Here is an 18,118-nt window from a genome sequence, read left to right as displayed (position 1 = left end):
ACACGAAAAAGTGATGATAAAAAATAAAGACAGTGATTATACATTAAAAATGGATTAGTAGTTTATACTTAAAATATATAAAAACTGAAAAACCAAACATTTAAGTAGTCAGAAGGCAGAAAGACATTTATAACTTAAAATTTGGAAAATAACCAGATGGCTGAAAAAAAATTGAGAAGTCAAATTTCAGAAGTCAAAATTCAGAAAGTAATCAGACAGCAAAAAAACATTAAATTTTTTTGCGCAAAATTTTATATTTTTTTGCTGTCTGATTACTTTCTGTATTTTGACTACGGAAGTTTGACTTCTGAATATTGACTTCTGAATTTTGACTTCTGAAATTTGACTTCTGAAATTTGACTTCTGAAAATTGACTTCTGCAATTTTGATTTCTGAATTTTTGTTTCTGAGTTTTGACTTCTGAATTTTTGCTTTCTGAAAAAAGACTTCTGACTAATGTTTTCTGAAAAAATGTGTTTCTGAATTTTTGTTTTCTGAATTAATGGGGGGAACCGCCACTGTCTCTCAAAGACTCGGTAACAATAAAAATTATAAATTATAAATAAAACATAAATAAGAATTAGGATACAAACAAAAAAAACTATGTATGAATTAAAAAAACAAAAACAAAGAAACAATAACAGGCTTAGCCTGGTTTCATCGGGCAACTTGAGGGCAGTTCGCTGCCACAACGTCCGAAAAAACAAAACAAAAAAAAGAGATTTTAATCTTGTATTGAAAGTTGTCAAAGGCATTCAATGACGCTTACATTACCAAAACGCTTTTCACCTCATAAGTTAGACCAATCTTGGAATACTCTTCATAAGTGTGTAGCTCGTACTAACGTACTTAATGCAATAAGTTGGAATTCGTTCGAAACGAAGTCTTGGCGCATTGAGAGACATACCATAGAATCTTCCTGCCTACTACCGCCGCTTTAAAACGAAAGTGCTTTGCCGATTACAATATTTAAGCGATATTAAATTTTTATAAATTATCAAAAGAAGCTGCCATATTAAAATTAAATGTTTGGCGCGATTCATCCCTGAAGGGATTTGAACCGAGCTTCTCTTACAATTTGCTGTTTTTTTTTTTTTCTTTTTTTTTAATTTTTTACTACAGACATCTGCTTTGCACGCAGCTTTTCAGAAATACACTCGGACTTATTGAAAAAAAAAGTTTGTCCAAATTTTCGATGTTGCTATGCCCGAGACTTCAAACGAGGACCTTCAGTGTGGTGGGCAGAGCACGCTATCACCTCGCCACGGCTGCCATCTTTACTCTTACCTCTCGCTAGTGATTAACGCTACTTTTTATTGCATATACTTACAAAAACATACATAAGCAATTAACATAGTTGTTAACATGTGCGGAAAATTGTTTATTTTATATTTATGTTGTTTGCAAACAAACTTTGTACATCACCTTAAGTTAGGCACTTAAAAAAAGAAATTAAACCGCAATTTGCAACATTCTGTTTAAAAACAACAATTATGTGAAAATTAGAGAGGAAGTGGTAAGTAATTTTAGGTATATTTTTTTTATGAGATCTTTAAAATTTACAATACAAATTATTTGCAAAAGTATGCCTTCCTTAAGTCGTAAAACTACTGCGACAGAAGTACAAATTTAAAACCTAAATAGACACAAGACGCGAGTATATTTTATTAGCTTTATATTACACTAGCTTGTGGGTTTCACCACTCCGGTCAAAGCAATATCAAAAATTTAGAAATAAGGTTTTTCAATTAGAAGAAAATTTTTCTAAGCGGGGTCGCCCCTCGGCAGTGTTTGGCAAGCGCTCCGAGTGCATTTCTGCAATGAAGAGCGCTCAGTGATAACTCATCTGCCTCGCAGATGCCGTTTGGATTCGGCAAAAAACTTGTAGGTCCCGTCCGGCCAATTTGTAGGGAAAACCAAGAGGAGTACGACGCAAATTGGAAGAGAAGCTCGACCTTAGATCTCTTCGGAGGTTATCGCGCCTTACATTTATTTATTTTAACATGTCTTTTAAAATATTATTTGAAGAGTTTCACATCAAAGCCCAATAAGCGCACATACATTTTTTTTCGAGTTCCGATAAATTAGTATTCTCCTTTCCAATATCGTCAAGATAGCAGCTGAAAACCATAATGCTTATGACTATTCTCGAGCTTCATTGATGGACATTGCGAAAGCCAACCTAATAAGTTGTAGGAGTTTTTAATGGAAAGGCATATATGTCGGTATAAATCATTGTTAAAATATTCAAAATTGTAATACATACACACATATATCTATGTATGTATATATGTACGCATAAGAATATTTGCATTTCCAATACAAAGTATGCACATTGTCTAGCCGAGTTCATTACGTTTTACTACGGTCAACAATCCATCCATCCCTCTCTCATAGCTATCTACATATCTATCAGTCCAACTGACTTGGCAGCCATCGATCAATTTGTTTATTGCGGCGTCTGTTATTGTTTTGCGCTTTGCGCTGTTATACGAGTCACGTTTCGAAAACAAAAATTATTCAATGAATGTTTAATAGAAAACATAAACAATAAAGAATTAAATAAAAATAAATGTAAATTATTAAAATTTATATTTATAAAAATAAACATTTTATTCGTGAATATGAAAACGCTTGTTTTGTATGTATTTGTGCATATGAAATGTGCACTGAAATATCGTGCTCGTCTCCCATAACAAAAGTGCCAAGTTCATATCTTGACGAAAGTGACATCAAGTAAAAAAAAGTTTACGGTTTTTTTTTTTTTTAAAAAAGGTAGTCCATCGCTAGTGGCTTGGTTTTGCAAACCATCCGCGTATAATTAAGCTAAGAAAAGCTTCTAAGCCGAAATTCATCGGCTTTCACAAATGCAACTAAAAAAATTTTAAAACTCACACATTTTTAAAAAATTGGAAGAGTAGTACCCCATAAATTTGCATATGAGCTTAGCATAAATTATCATAGAGCTATATCGCCTCAGCGGCCACCATGGTTTGATGGTAGCGTGCTCCGCCTACCACACCGTATGCCCTGGGTTCACACCCCGGAAAAAGTAACATCAAAATTTTAGAAATAGGGTTTTCAATTAGAAGAAAATTTTTCTAAGCGGGGTCACCCTCGGCAGTGTTTGGCAAGCGCTCCGGGTGTATTTCTGACATGAAAAGCTCTCAGTGAAAACTCATCTGCCTTGCAGATGTCGTTCGGAGTCGGCATAAAACATGTAGGTCCCGTCCGGCCAATTTGTAGGGAAAATCAGGAGGTGCACGACGCAAATTGGAAGAGAAGCTCGGTCTGAGATCTCTTCGGAAGTTATCGCGCCTTACATTTATTTATTTATATCGCCTCGTACTATTTAATTATCACACACTAATTTAGGAAAACCTAGGCCTTAACCTCGTCAGAGCTAAATCCGTTCAAAATTATTATCAAACCATAATTTATCATACACCTTCATACATACATAGGTATAAATGGGTATACTATATATTTATTTTTGAATTTGTTTTTATAAACATTTGAAGAAACGGGTCAGAAACAATCAGTCAAATCATACCCATTTAGATATAACTTTGAGTAGTTTACCCTTAAAATAAGGCAAAAATGATAAAGGACCGCATTTTTCTAACTTTAGTTCCACACTTTCCGTTCCATTGTAATTGTACGTAATCAACAAAGTCCCAGGACCATGGTGCATGACAGCTATTAGAAGTGATACAGCTGTCAGCTATAGAATTAGCAAGTGGCATAGGTCATAGAAATTTTCCAGTATTTGCCAAGCGGACGGAGTTATTTTATAACATAGGTCCTTGTTTTTGATAAGGGTTTTCAGTTTGGTCATTAAACAAAATTCTGATAATATTGCGGACTCATTCAGTCTATGTGAGGTCTTCATGGGCCGGCCAGTTCAAACTAACTTAACCTATGTTGCACGCATCACCACCATCCTAAACTCTACATATTGTGACGAATATTAGTGACACTAAGTATACTCATATCGCTAGTCTGATGCTAAGTAATGAAGCCACAACAAAAATATAGCAGGCAGTCACTTGTATCTACATAAACGAATCAATCATTATGTCTACTCATATGTACGTACACGCAGCGGAGAAGAGACGCACAAGCACACGCATATATCTTATCTGAGATGCTCCCAATAGGCAATTATCTGTGGAAGTGTCACTCACATATACACGCGCATATGAGAAGCTATACACGTGCGTCTGTAGTCATAATTTTATAGCAGTAACTAAGTAAATTCTGAAAACGCCTAGAAGTATGGAACGAGGAAATCGAAGAGTATAAAAGAGCGCAATTTGAGCAATCAGCAATCACTTTGATTTAAGCAAGCTATCAGTTCCGAAGTATAAGTGAAGTACTTTAATAAAGGCCATTTTGCATTATTGAATAGTGGAGTTATTTATTCAACATTTTAGAGATTCGAACGTTAGTAGAAGGTTGCAAATAAGAGGAATTGCACTAGATTCGTTACAATATTTTCAACTTTGTATGGTTTGGGCATTCTCATTAAGTAACTTTCCACCATATCTTTAGTTAGTAGTAATTAAAGTAATGAAAGATGGATTTACCTCCGATCTCTCCTATCTTTGTTTTAACTTATGGCTTTTGATAAAAAGCAAGCACATCTGCTTCAGCCGAATTCTTATCTTTTTAGGTCAGGTATCACCACTTGAATGTCCCATTCTGCAAAACCATCGCTGATATAACGGACCTTATGAAATTGCTTATATATCCTGCACAGAATCTTAGTATGCATTTTGATGCGAATAAATTTTTATTCGAATTATACATACATATAGGACCAAGCTTTCCGTGCATACAAGCAGTAATGTCATTTTCTCTTCATTTATTTCTTGAGGAAATTGAAATGCTCTACCTCATACAGTGGAGAGTGTTGGTAATGTTACTCAAGTGCATGACGTGAGAAAGACCATTGCCTGTACCTCGTAGTTTGATCAACGCACAAGGAAAAACTCCTTAGCAAACAAATATTTACTCAATGTATGCTCAGTAGGATATTCAACACCAAGAAGGGTGCTGTTGTAAAGGTGCTGCCGATGCCAAGCATTGGGTCGTAGGGGCAAATTTTTAAAAATCTCACTTTGAAATGCCTATGTTTTTTCTTTTTGGAGTTTATTTTTCTCTTTAGAAATTTATTTAGTCAGAACATATGTAACTGAAAAAATGAATTTAACTTAGTAATAGAAAAGAAATTAAAAAAAATTATTAGAAATTAGCGTTTTTACAACCCCCTTTTAAAACCAAGGCATCACTGTGATGCATTTGCATGTCGTAAACATAGTTGTGTGAGTTTTTTATTCAACCATTTTAAAAAATTAAGATATCACTGTGACACAATTGCAGATCGTAAAATTGCTTGTGTTCTTTTTCTTAAGCCACCACAAGACACAGCAGGTAGAATTGAAATTGCACCTACCCAAAAGTTCGACCCAAAGGGGGGACATCAGAATTCGTTTTAGAGGTATGGTTCCTTCGGCAAAGTTTCTTATTTTGATCCCTAGAATACGATTTCCACAGAGCAATGAGCGATTTTTAAATCGACCCGCCCTAATGTGTACATTCATACTAGGTATGACGATTTTCGGGATTTTAGACTCTCGGCATTTTAAGGTTCAATCCCGGGATATAGGGAGTGTGCCAATATAGATATCTACATGTTTTTTGATAAAAATTGCAATACGTATTTGCTTATATATGTGGATATAATCAAAAGCGCAAACTGTAGTAGCTCATATCGCCCCTTTTATTGTAAATCAATGTAATGCAAAATTTTAGTTTTTCGAGACTTTAAGGTATTCACAAGCGTTGCCAGGTTATATTATGTTCACATGCATAGAATACTGCTAGGGGCAAAGATGACAGGTCCAGAGGTCTTTGAGATTCATTTTTGTAATGAAGTTGTATGAAAAACTAAAACTTGTTTTGCGTCTTCCCAACAAGTCAAGGTTTTGAATTACACATGTTTACAATAAAACAAGCGATATGGAATACTATAACTTGAGATTTGGTACTATATCCACATATCTTGGTCAGTGTTGCCATTTTAGCTTTTTTCAAGCTAGGTTTAGCTTTTTCTCCGTTTAGCTTACAAAGTTGCGATTTAGCTTTAAGCTTTTTTTCATTTTTTTTTTAATTTTTTAGCTCTGTTTAGCATTTTCAAAATTATAAAAAATCTAGATATACAGATTTATGTATAATCAATTTAAAGAACATTGAATGAATTTTTGCTAGATTTAAAAATTTGAAGGGCTAAGGAACAGATAATTTTGACATTAGGGTAGGCAAAAATCGAGGCTTATAAACTTTATTATAGCCACACCAACCTAATTTCATTTTCGTTCCGTGTGTTTGCCATTCGATTCTGTGATTTTTTCATATGCTTCGAAAACGTTTCCGAGAGAACTTGAATTTTTGATTTCAGAAACATTTAACTGGGTTACTAAGTCCACATGTAGACAAATGAGTTACGCAATGACACATATATGCTGCGTAGAACGACGGACCCGACCCGTTGCAAATCGCATCAACACAAATGGGAAAACTCCTTGTTTTAATGTACTTATGTCAAAACGCATAATATTTATTTGAAAGATACCGTTGTATATTTATTTGAAAGATACCGTTGTGTGTAAGGCTTATAGCTCTTATAAAGTACAACTTATATAAGGAAATATTATAAGCCATAAGGTAAGGCGGCCGCCGTGATGTGATGGTAGCGTGCTTCGCCTACCACACCGAGGATCCTGGGTTCTCGCCCCAGTCAAAGCAACTTCAAAATTTTAGAAATAAGGTTTTTCAATTAGAAGACAATTTTTCTAAGCGGTTTCGCCCCTCGACAGTGTTTGGCAAGCACTCCGAATGTATTTCTGCCATGAAAAGCTCTCAGTGAAAACTCATCTGCCTTGCAGATGCCGATCAGAGTCGGCATAAAACAAATAGGTCCCGTCCCGCCAAATTCTTAGAAAAATTAAAAAACAAAGCACGACGCAAATTGGAAGAGAAGCTCGGCCTGATATCTCTTCGGAGGTTATTGCGCCTTACATTTATTTATTTTTATAAGGTAGCATATAAGGCTTATGGACCAACAAAAATAAGGCTTACTAACATAGGGACTTATTTAAAAAACTATTTGCTGTATTAGGACCTTCTATATAAGGCTTATATATAGCCTATTTCAGAACTTTATTTAACCAGGGCTACTCATCGGCAGTGGTTCGGCCAGCCCAGTAAGTGTCATGAAAATATTCCCTCCAAAAATTCATTTGACAGATATCGTTTGGAGTCCGTGTAACACACATACCAAAAACTTTAACAAGAGGTTCTCATACAGTGTGGGATGTAGAGTTTACATCTTTCATTGGTTCTTTTAAAGGAAAAAAAAGTGGACTTCGTTATTGAAAGTAGTTTTATGGGCGTTCTTATTTTGCAAATAAAAATCCATTTACCTCTAACATATGCATTATGAAAACTTATAAGTTGGAGTTTTATTTATATTGTTGTTGTTGTAGCAATGAAGTTTTATTTATCATAGATAGCATCTGCTAACCATTTTTTTATTTATTTCTTTTTTATGATATTGGAATAAGAATGACTTTAAAATTTTATTCTCTTATGTCTTTTATGAAAAAAATTAATAAAACGCATAGAAGGTTGCCTTAAATTTTCAGCTTTTTTTCTTAGCTTTAAACAATTTTTATTTAGCCTTTTTTAGCTTTTTAATTTTGTCAATCTAGCCTTTTTTTCTGAAAAAGTTCTGGCAACACTGATCTTGGTAAATACGTATTGTAATTTTTATCAAAAACCATATTGGCTAAATTTCAGGACAATCCCTGGATCCCGGGATTGAACTTTAAGATACCGAGAGGCATAACTCTCGAAAATCGTCATACCTAGTATGAATGCACACATGCATTTTATTATGAATCATTGGTTGCGCACATTTATAATAGAAAACAAGTAAGGACGGGACTGTCTTCTGCTATGCCGAAGACTTCATACCTTTCATGAATGGGGCTGAACAATAATCTTACCCCAATCGTAATCCCCAAAAATGCGCTGTATAAGATAAGAAATATATAATGAAAAGATGTATGATATATTAGAATAAATATCACCAAGTTTAACGTTTTTATATTGGAAATTAAGGGAGAAATTTCCAAAAAATATTTCTATCTGAACGATCGGTTGCATGAGATATATATTATTTATAGCTCCGATCAAAGTGATTTTTTCAGAAAATTTTCAGTGATATATTAAAATATATATCACCGAGTTTCACGTTTATACTTTCTAAATTAATGGATAAATGGCCAAAAATCTTTCTTTCTGAACGATCGGTTGTATGGACGATATATGTTATAGTGGTCCGGATCCTACCGGTTCCGACAAATGTCTAATATAATACAAAAATACATCCTTTTGCCAAATTTCAATGAGATATCTCAAAATTTGGGGGACTAATTTGCATTCAAGCAGACAGACGGACGGACAGACGGACGGACGGACAGACGGACGTGGCTATATCAACTCAGTTCGTCACCCTGATCAATTCGTTATACTTAATGGTGAGTCTATCTTCTATATTTCTCAACGTTACAAACATCGGACCAAATTTAATATGCCATTTCATGTTCATGAAAGGTATACAAAAAATTATATAATAAAAGCATCTTTAAGTAACTTGCAAAAGCGTTAATTATATTTATTTATTGCTCATAGCTGTAGTATTTCGCTGCATCCTAAATTAAACTTCCTCGCTTTTTAAAATACCATGTTTTTGAAAATGGTTTGAAGGTATCATAAACTTTTAGATATTTATATTAAAAGAGCAAAGACCGGTTTCTACATGTTGCAACTTAATAAATTAAATGCGAATAAAAACAAAAAAAAAAAACAAGATATTAGTCTGTAAAATTTAAATTTATTAATCCCTTAGTCTTAGCACAAAAATGTTAGATATTTAAAAAAAACACGTTTTGTGTGGCTCTTACCCATTTCCTTCATTTCTTGTATGACGTCCATGATCGCTATAATTTTTATATAAATAAAGCGTACACACCAAAATTTATTTTATTTATTAACTAAAATTTTTTAACAACACTACAGTGGCCTTTTACACATTTTTTTCCACTAAATTACAGAGCTGATTTTCGCGATTTATGACTTTTAATATTTTTAGTTTACTTAGTTTTTTTTTTAGATATTTTGCCGGTCGCACATGAATTAAGAACGCCCCCGCTTAACAACGAAATTTCCACAAAACGATCATTCAACTCTTGCGTAGTTTTTGTGTGTATGTTTGTATGATGTCAAAACAAAAATAGTTTTTATAACTTAGCAGAATTCGCGAATGTATATATGTACACCTGTTGGTATATTAACTGCATTTAGATGCAAGCCAATTTTCAATTTTATGAACTCACATAAATACATATTTGCGTTGTTCATTTAGCTGGATTTTTTTTTTTTTTTTTTTTCGGCTTTCACAATTACTTAAGTTGTTTATTTTTTATGAATGTTTCTTCAAAAAAAATTTTTTTAGGGCCTCATTCCCTATTGCGAAACGAACGTTCGTTTCGCCTCAGAGACGAATCGCTAGTATATTTGTACTTTGTAAACGCTGGCAACATATCATTTGACACTTGCTTTCGCCTTCCTGTTTGACGTAAAGTAAGAAACATAAAGCCCGAACGAAAATGATAGAGAATACCATTGCTAGACGAAATCGTTTGGAGGCGAATCTTTCGTCTAATCTATCTTTCGCAATACAGAATGAAGCCCTTAATTTCGAAACAAAGCGAGTTGCTAGCCCAACAGCTGATTGCTCTTCTTGATTATTTTCCATACAATGTCTCAAGGCGAATTCAGTACCAGGTGTTGCTATCCCAATATCTGATTGCTTCTTCTTAAATATTATCCATACAGCGCCTTGTTATTTCATATGTCAGTTAATCGAAATCAATGAATATTTTCTTTTGACTTGACATTCTATTGCACGGCGAATTGGTTGAGTTCGCTTTGCCATCACCTTGTATAGATTCGCCTTGTTTGAGATCTTAAAATTTTTTGTGTGAAACAAGAAAGGCCAAAATTGATTGATTTCTTTGTTTTTTTTTTTTTTTTTAAATTAGCTGCAAGTCCGACCACGCTCACCTGATAAAATGCTTGTTCTCGTTCGTTTTTTTTTTTTTTTTTGTGGATGCTAATTGGCACTGTTGTACTTCTTAGGCCCAAGAAAAGTGTAGTAGCTGCTAACGAAAACTGGGAAAAATTTGTATAGTGAAATTACAATGAAATATCCTTATTTACTTTCAAACGAGCACTTAATTACATCTCTCTTTAAAATCCATATGTTTTGGACAATTTTAATTAACAAATTGTGATACTTTATTAACGGAGATGATTTCTAAAACACGACCAAAACCGTCGGGGAAGTATTAAAAGACCCGTTTTGGCCTCGCTTCCAATAATTCGAATACTTTTTCGTCTTTGAACTATTGATAACAGGACAAAACGCGTCCTTTCATTTCTCTTTCCACATTTTTAGACGGATTATTGCAGTCGACCTCGGTTTCAAACAGTTTTTCGCGGAGAACTTTTGAAGGGGTAGAAAAACTTAGCACCCGTGTTTGTATTCTTAATACTGGAATACCTACGCCTCTTCAGATACCCCAATTCAAGACTTTTGTCTAATTATCTGTAGGACCCATATAGGTGCACTACATTTTCATACTAAATTCGTTCAAAAAAATTTACCATCACAGCAACCCATATCTGATATTCCGCTCCTTATTCTGTTTCCCTGCGTCGCTTTCCACGACAGCAACCCCGGTAATTTTGACACTTCGTTCAGTGTCAAACGCATGTTCCACGCACGTGCCACTGAGTTCACAAAAGTTTGGCACTGACCGAAGTGTCAAATGGCAGCGTGTAAGAAAGAGAAAGGAATTGTTTCCTTCTCATACATATCATACTTGTAAACCTGTACTATGGGCCGTACAATGAAGCTCGTGAGCACCAACTGAATGTTGGCAGTTTTTTGGAATCATATGGAATGCGTTTTGTCATGATCACAAATTTTTGTTTAAATTTTGTTGGTTTGTGTATTGTTTTTTGTTTAGATTTATGTACCCCAGTTTAGATTTTCTTTCTTTTAATAGCAAATTTCCGCAGGAAGAAATAATAAACAATAAAAACAATTACTCTAATTACTAACAATGTTTGAGTGAAAAATACAGCAAAAATAGCAACAACAAGCATTCAATTGTAGTTCAATAAAAACACAACAGACTTCGTAGAGATAAACACAAATTGAACGCAACCATAAAAATTCACCAAACCTACGTCAGGTGCAAAATTATAAAATCTATTGCCGAAATACTAGAGAATAATTTAGGAAAATACAGAAATTTAAGTGAATTTATGCATTGGTGTTTGGTGTGGCCAGGGCGAGCTTTGGGCATACTTATATAGCAGATGAAGAAAAACAAGTAAGGAGGGCTAAGTTCGGGTGTAACCGAACATTACATACTCAGCTGAGAGCTTTGGAGACAAAATAAGGGAAAATCACTATGTAGGAAAATGAACCTAGAGTAAACCTGGAATGTGTTTGTATGACATGGGTATGAGATGGAAGGTATTAAAGAGTATTTTAAAAGGTAGTGGGCCATAGTTCTATAGGTAGATGCCATTTCGGGATATCGCCATTAAGGTGGACCAGAGGTTAATTTAGAATGTGTTTGTACGATATGGGTATCAAACGAAAGGTGTTAATGGGCATTTTAAAAGGGAGTGGGCCTTAGTTCTATAGGTGGACGTCTTTTTGAGATATCGCCATAAAGGTGGACCAGGGTGGCTCTAGAATGTATTTGTACGATATGGGTATCAAATTAGAGGTATTAATGAGGTTTTTAAAAGGGAGTGGCTCTTAGTTGTATATGTGAAAGCGTTTTCGAGATATCGACCAAATTGTGGACCAGGGTGACCCAGAACATCATCTGCCGGGTACAGCTAATTTATTTATATATGTAATAACACGAACAGTATTCCTGCCAAGATTTTAAAGGCTTTTGTTTTCGCGCTGCAGAACTTTTTCATTTTATTCTACACCTTCCATGTCACACCCATTTCACAAAGTATTTTCTAAAGTTATAAAAATAAAATAAATGTAAGGCGCGATAACCTCCGAAGAGATCTAAGGCCGAGCTTCTCTTCCAATTTGCGTCGTGCTCCTCTTGATTTTTCCCTACAAATTGGCCGGACGGGACCTACATGTTTTATGCCGACTCCGAACGGCATCTGCAAGGCAGATGAGATTTCACTGAGAGCTTTTCATGGCAGAAATACAATCGGAGCGCTTGCCAGACACTGCCGAGGGGCGACCCCGCTTAGAAAAATTTTCTTCTAATTGAAAAATCTTATTTCTAAAATTTTGATGTTGCTTTGCCCGGGAGTTGAACCCAGGGCATACGGTGTGATAGGAGGAGCACGCTACCATCACACCACGGTGGCCGCCAAGTTATATTTTGCGTCAATAAGCCAATCGACTTACAATGTTTGATCCCTTTTTTCATATTTGGTATAGAATTATGGCATTTTTTTTCATTTTTCGTAATTTTCGATATCGAAAAAGTGGCCGTGATCATAGTCGGATTTCGGCCATTTTTTATACCAAGATTAAGTGAGTTAAGATAAGTACGTGAACTGACTTTAGTAAAGATATATCGATTATTGTTCAAGTTATCGTGTAAACGGCCGAGCGGAAGGACAGACGGTCAGACGGTCGACTATGTATAAAAACTGGGCGAGGCTTCAACCGATTTCGCCCATTTTCACAGAAAACAGTTATCGTCATAGAATATATGCATCTACCAAATTTCACAATTTAATTTAATTTTAATTTTTGTTGGACTTATGGCATTAAAAGTAAGAGACAAATTAAAGGAAAAAGGGCAGAGCCACGCCCATTTTGAAATTTTATTTTATTTTTGTATTTTGTTTCACCATATCATTACTGGAGTTGAATGTTGGCATAATTTACTTATATACTGTAAAGATATTAAATTTTTTGTTAAAATTTGACTTAAATAACTTTTTTTTTAAGTGGGCGTGTTCGTCATCCGATTTTGCTGATTTTTATTCAGTACAAATACAGAAATAGGGGTAACACCCTTGCCAAATTTCATCGTGATATCTTCAACGACTGTCAAATTACGGCTCGCAAAACTTTCAAACTACCTTCTTTAAAAAGTGGGCGTTGCCACGCCCGTTGTCCAAAATTTTACTAATTTTGTATTCTACGTCACAGGTTCAATCCATCTACCAAGTTTCATCGCTTTATGAGTCTTTGGTAATGAATTATCGCACTTTTTGGATTTTTCGAAATTTTCGATATCGAAAAAGTGGGCGTGGTTATAGTCCGATTTCGTTCATTTTAAATAGCGATCTGAGATGAGTGCCCAGGAACCTACATACCAAATTTCATCAAGATATCGGACGGACGGACATGTCTTAATAAATTTCTTTTTTCGCCCAGATCGTTTTGATATATAGAAGTCTATATCTATATCGATTAGTTTATGCCGTTACAGATTACCGTTATGCGAACAAAGTTAATATACTCTGTGAGCTCTGCTCAGCTGAGTATAAAAAGTGTTGCTGTGTTAAAGCTCCTATTTCTAAATTTGCTTTGACCTCGTCTGCGTAACATCTTCAGTTCAAATATCATTTTGACACAAGGCAGATCTACAGCTACTTAAAAATGAGCAAGAAGTAACTGTTACTAGGAATGAAAATGCGGAATGTACCCACTTTTTCAAAAACAAAAGAAAAGCCATTAGACCCCCTTGGCCACAGCCGAAAAAGGGGCATAGAAATTTTTAGCGGTAATGCGTACCTGCCTAAAAAGGCGACTATAAAAATTTGTTACAACGGCAATTGATTTTATAACAGAGGTAGCTTGTAACATGGACTGGATTCATATCCGGCTAAGGAGGGTCGAATGTGTCGAATGTAACACCCCCATGAAGCTACGCGAATTTTTTTTTTGAGGTTTTAATAACAACATCGCCACTTCATGAAATTTAATGGAATGGAGGTTGAAAAAATTTGGAAAAATACTCTAACCTTCAACAGCTTTTTGCATTGTCTATACAAAGAAATATTTTTTGCTAATAGTTTTTGGTGATATGGAACACTAAATTCTATAACAACAACGACTAAATACCTGCTTTTCTTGTGTCATCATGCCTTAGATGAGAGTGCATTGGTTTAACTTATTAACAGCTTTTGAGGCATCATGCGGCTGAGAGCTTAAGAAATTTGGAAGCGTGCTGATTTGCGACGAAGTAAGGGAGAAGAACGGTTTCTAGAGTTTTAACAACTGCCGAAAGGAGATATCAGTCAACACGATTAACTGCTTTCCCGGATTTTATTAGCTTGTTAATGTTTTAGAAATAACAAAGAAGTACAATTACAGGCTAACTATATTTTCTAGGTATTTTTATAGTTATATATATAGTTATATCTTGTCGACATATTTTTTTGGTTTGGCAAGGCCTTCACTGAGCAGAATTTACCAGCAAAAGCAGAAACTGCGCAGTAACTTATATGCTCCTTCTAATTACTCGCTAGCTATTGCACAAAATCGGGTCTTCTATGGTCGGGTTTTTGGAATTATACTTGCCAATATCGAATTGGAAATTCTGCGACTTCCATGTTCTCTTATCATGCATCAGCAAAAATACTGAATGTGGCGAAAGAGCGCTCTGTATATTCTTTGAGGCAGCGCCAATAAACTTTTGAATCGCACTCCCGGAGAAAATGATTTGTCGCCTTTTTCGTGCTGATGTAGCGTTGCAATTTTTTTCGAATTATTTTATAAATTCGAGTTTTTTCAATATTAACGAAGGCTTATCGTTTGAAGGGGTCATGATTAGGTGATAAAATATGAATCTCACCCAGTCAATGCATTTTATGAGTTGCCAGTGGAGATATCCTTTGACTCTGGTTCAGGTTTCTCCACAATTACGCTACAGGTCGTATCATGTATTTTTCCTGCAAAATCTTTTTGCCACCGATCGGTTTGGATTGGATTGCCACAATGCATGGTGTACGTTGAAGTTACTGAGGACAATATGATACTAACCCGTATATAACGCATTGCTATTAAAGCAAATTTTGCTCAGATGAGCTTCTTACCCTCCATAAGTCAGATCTTTCCTTAGTTGTGGGTATTTTCACTAGTCACGTTTGTATTGGACCGCATGCGGAAAAGATTGGCGCTCCATTAAATGATTATTGTAGAAGCTGCGATAGCGGATAAGAGCCTGGGACTGTTAGGCATCTACTATGCGATTGTCCAGCGCTCTGTAGAAGAAGGCAACGTTTTATAGGCAAGATGTTTCTGACTGATATAGCTGAGGTCAATACACGGCGCTTAGTTAGCTCCACAAACTACAACCAAGTGGTTTGATTAGGTGAGTAGGAACAAATCCGTGTGGTTTCATAATGGGCCTATAAAGGCCTATGTGTGCCGCTCCGACGCGGATGACAGCCACTTGAAACTAACCTAACCTAACCTAACCTAACCTAACCTAACCTGCTCATACAATGCGTAGCGATGATATTTATGAATTCTATCGTCCAAATTGGCCCTATTTATAAGCATTGCAGCAATCGCAAGGCTCGAACTGGCGGTTGGCGCAGCCACTTGTACTACGCAATGCCCCTTTTTAAAAACAAAATCCATCATTGCTTCTTTCCAAACACTGCGATTTCAGCTAGAGGAAGCAACCGCAAGAGCTGGAGATAACGTTAGCGGAAGTTTTCTGCGCCTGAGTGACCAGTATTGTTGCTATTAGCTAAAATTGTCCCACGTTAACGAGGAAGTGTGCTTAATTACAAGCTGCAAAACGACGTTGGGTCTGAATAGGAAGCAGTTTTGGCGTCAGGCCAGAACATCAGGTCCACTTCCACAAGTCCCAGTGGTAGCAATTATTTTGGTACATTACTAAGAAGAAATCAAGGAAATAACCACATATAAGTTTAACAGCAACGGAACTGTCAACGAGTTGAGGAAAGAGTTCCCTCAAATCTTGAACCAAAATCCAAGTCATGAAACACATTTCGCATAGTTGGGAGCGAAGCTTGCGAGAGCCACGTTAGCAGTAAATCAACAAAATCAAAGAAGTAGTGGAAATGCTTCCAGAAGCCGACCGTCTACACCAGTGAGCTACAACGAAAGCGTGAGCATGTGCACAATACCTCATCCACCATATCAATATCCAGCAAATGTATGTAGAAGATCTGGCAGAAGGATACGAATTCAACCTGAACTTATATATTCTTTGCTTTATCTATTAGAAGACCAATATTTGCAATTTATACCGTGTTACTTGAGTGAGTGACGCAATAAGGAACATGAATATGCTTTGACGAGATGGTTTCAATATATACATATTTCTTTTCTGGGTAAGAGCTCATAAATAATCCTTTTGTTATCATATATTGTTGAGTGAGAGGAAGTAGCTCATTTGATATGAGGGACTACAAGAGGTCAAAGACGACAACCGCGATTGACTTAGTTGTCGCTCATAGCTCAGACTAATTTCGCATCTCTTTAGTTTGTACACACCCAACGAACAATCGTTGTGCCTACTTAGGTCTTTGGGTGGTTGTTGAAGTGCCAATTCAAGTTTGTTCAAAAGCCTGATGTGTCTATCGAAAGCACATCTTACGTTCATAAAGACAAGGCTATATATTGAGACCTAAATTTAGTCACTTACTAATTTTTTTCTTTATTTGTAACTTTTATGTAAATATATACTAAATAATTTATTTTAACTTTTTTAAGTCTTTCCGACACCTTCTATATATTTGCTTATTTTTGAGATTTCCACGAACTCATCTTCAATCAAATCAAATCACATCAACACACCACCGGTATCGGCAGAAAGGGACTTCTATTTTCTTAACGAGCTGCAAAATATTCACTCTCAGATTTTAGATATTTACACAACCACTTGTTACTGCACTTAAAATTTAATTGTTCGCAATTTGTTTTTACACGAATTTCGTTGTCACTTTTTATTTGTTATTTTTCTATTTTTATTCGTTTGTTATTTTTCTATTTTTATTCGTTTGTTATTTCATTTCTTCTCTCCACAACAAATTTTCACAAAAAAACGTCATTATTGTCGCCTGAAAACGCGGCCCGCCCCCAGCGTGCTTACTTTGCGAACACTGAACCACGAATGTTGAATACTTGTCGCTTCAGTATTTTTCCCGCAAAACAAATCCAAACAGTTTGAGAGGTAGTGTACTTTTTTCAAAATATTTTCTGAATTTCTGCATGTTATCAGAGTGTTTCTCAAACTGTTTTTATTTGGAGATTTATTTTTAATTATACAGCTTTTAAAAGAAAGCCGTCCGCTTGAATGTATTGCGAAAAATATTTTGATTGTTTGTTGCAAGTACATATAAAAGCTTGGAGGAATTGGATAGTGGAAAAAGCAGAAAACATAGCTGTGATAAAGGGTGATCTGTATGCTATTTTTGCTACGTAAACATGTGCGGCCAGTATACGAAATAAAATCTTAATATATAAAAAACACGTGTCACAACATTTTCGGCCGCGATGGACTCCTAAACTACTGAACCGATTTTGAATTTTTATTGCACCCCGTGTGTAGTTTGATCTAACTTGAGACATAGGATAGGTTATATCTCAGTTTGTAGTCGCAATATTATTTTATTGTTTATACGTAATAATAAAATGTTACGTATACGCAGTATGTAAATTTAAATAAGCACGTGCACAAACATATCCATACCAACTGAAAATAGGTGCACCACTGCGTATACGTAACATTTTATTATTACGTATCAGGGATGCACCTTAACGTTAAGCTAATCGTTTATCAAAAAATTTCCACCGTTTCCGTTGAAACACTTCGAAATATTATCGATAAAGAAATTATCAAAATAAATTGTATCTCGTTTTTAACCGAAACGAAAAGCTTTCGTTAACGTTAAAAACGTTAACAAAAACGTGATACTTTATGTTTGAATTGTGCTG

General features: G+C 35.3%; 1 protein-coding gene across 1 annotated transcript in view; it reads right to left on the bottom strand.

Moving 5' to 3' along the window:
* The window catches only part of LOC137251369 (uncharacterized), a 156,090-nt gene extending 138,808 nt beyond the window's left edge, over nucleotides 1-17,282 (bottom strand). The window contains exons 1-2 of the mRNA XM_067785815.1: nucleotides 16,827-17,282; nucleotides 9,033-10,302 (exon numbers count right to left, since the gene is read on the bottom strand). Of these exons, the coding sequence (XP_067641916.1) occupies nucleotides 9,033-9,063 (31 nt within the window). The 5' untranslated portion in view covers nucleotides 9,064-10,302; nucleotides 16,827-17,282. The remainder of the gene's footprint in view (nucleotides 1-9,032; nucleotides 10,303-16,826) is intronic.
* Nucleotides 17,283-18,118: the final 836 nt, after the last annotated feature.

Source organism: Eurosta solidaginis, chromosome 4 (assembly GCF_040869045.1).
Source record: "Eurosta solidaginis isolate ZX-2024a chromosome 4, ASM4086904v1, whole genome shotgun sequence".
Lineage (NCBI taxonomy): Eukaryota > Metazoa > Arthropoda > Insecta > Diptera > Tephritidae > Eurosta > Eurosta solidaginis.
Note: the sequence above shows the minus strand (reverse complement) of the source record. Positions and strands in the feature narration are given on the sequence as shown.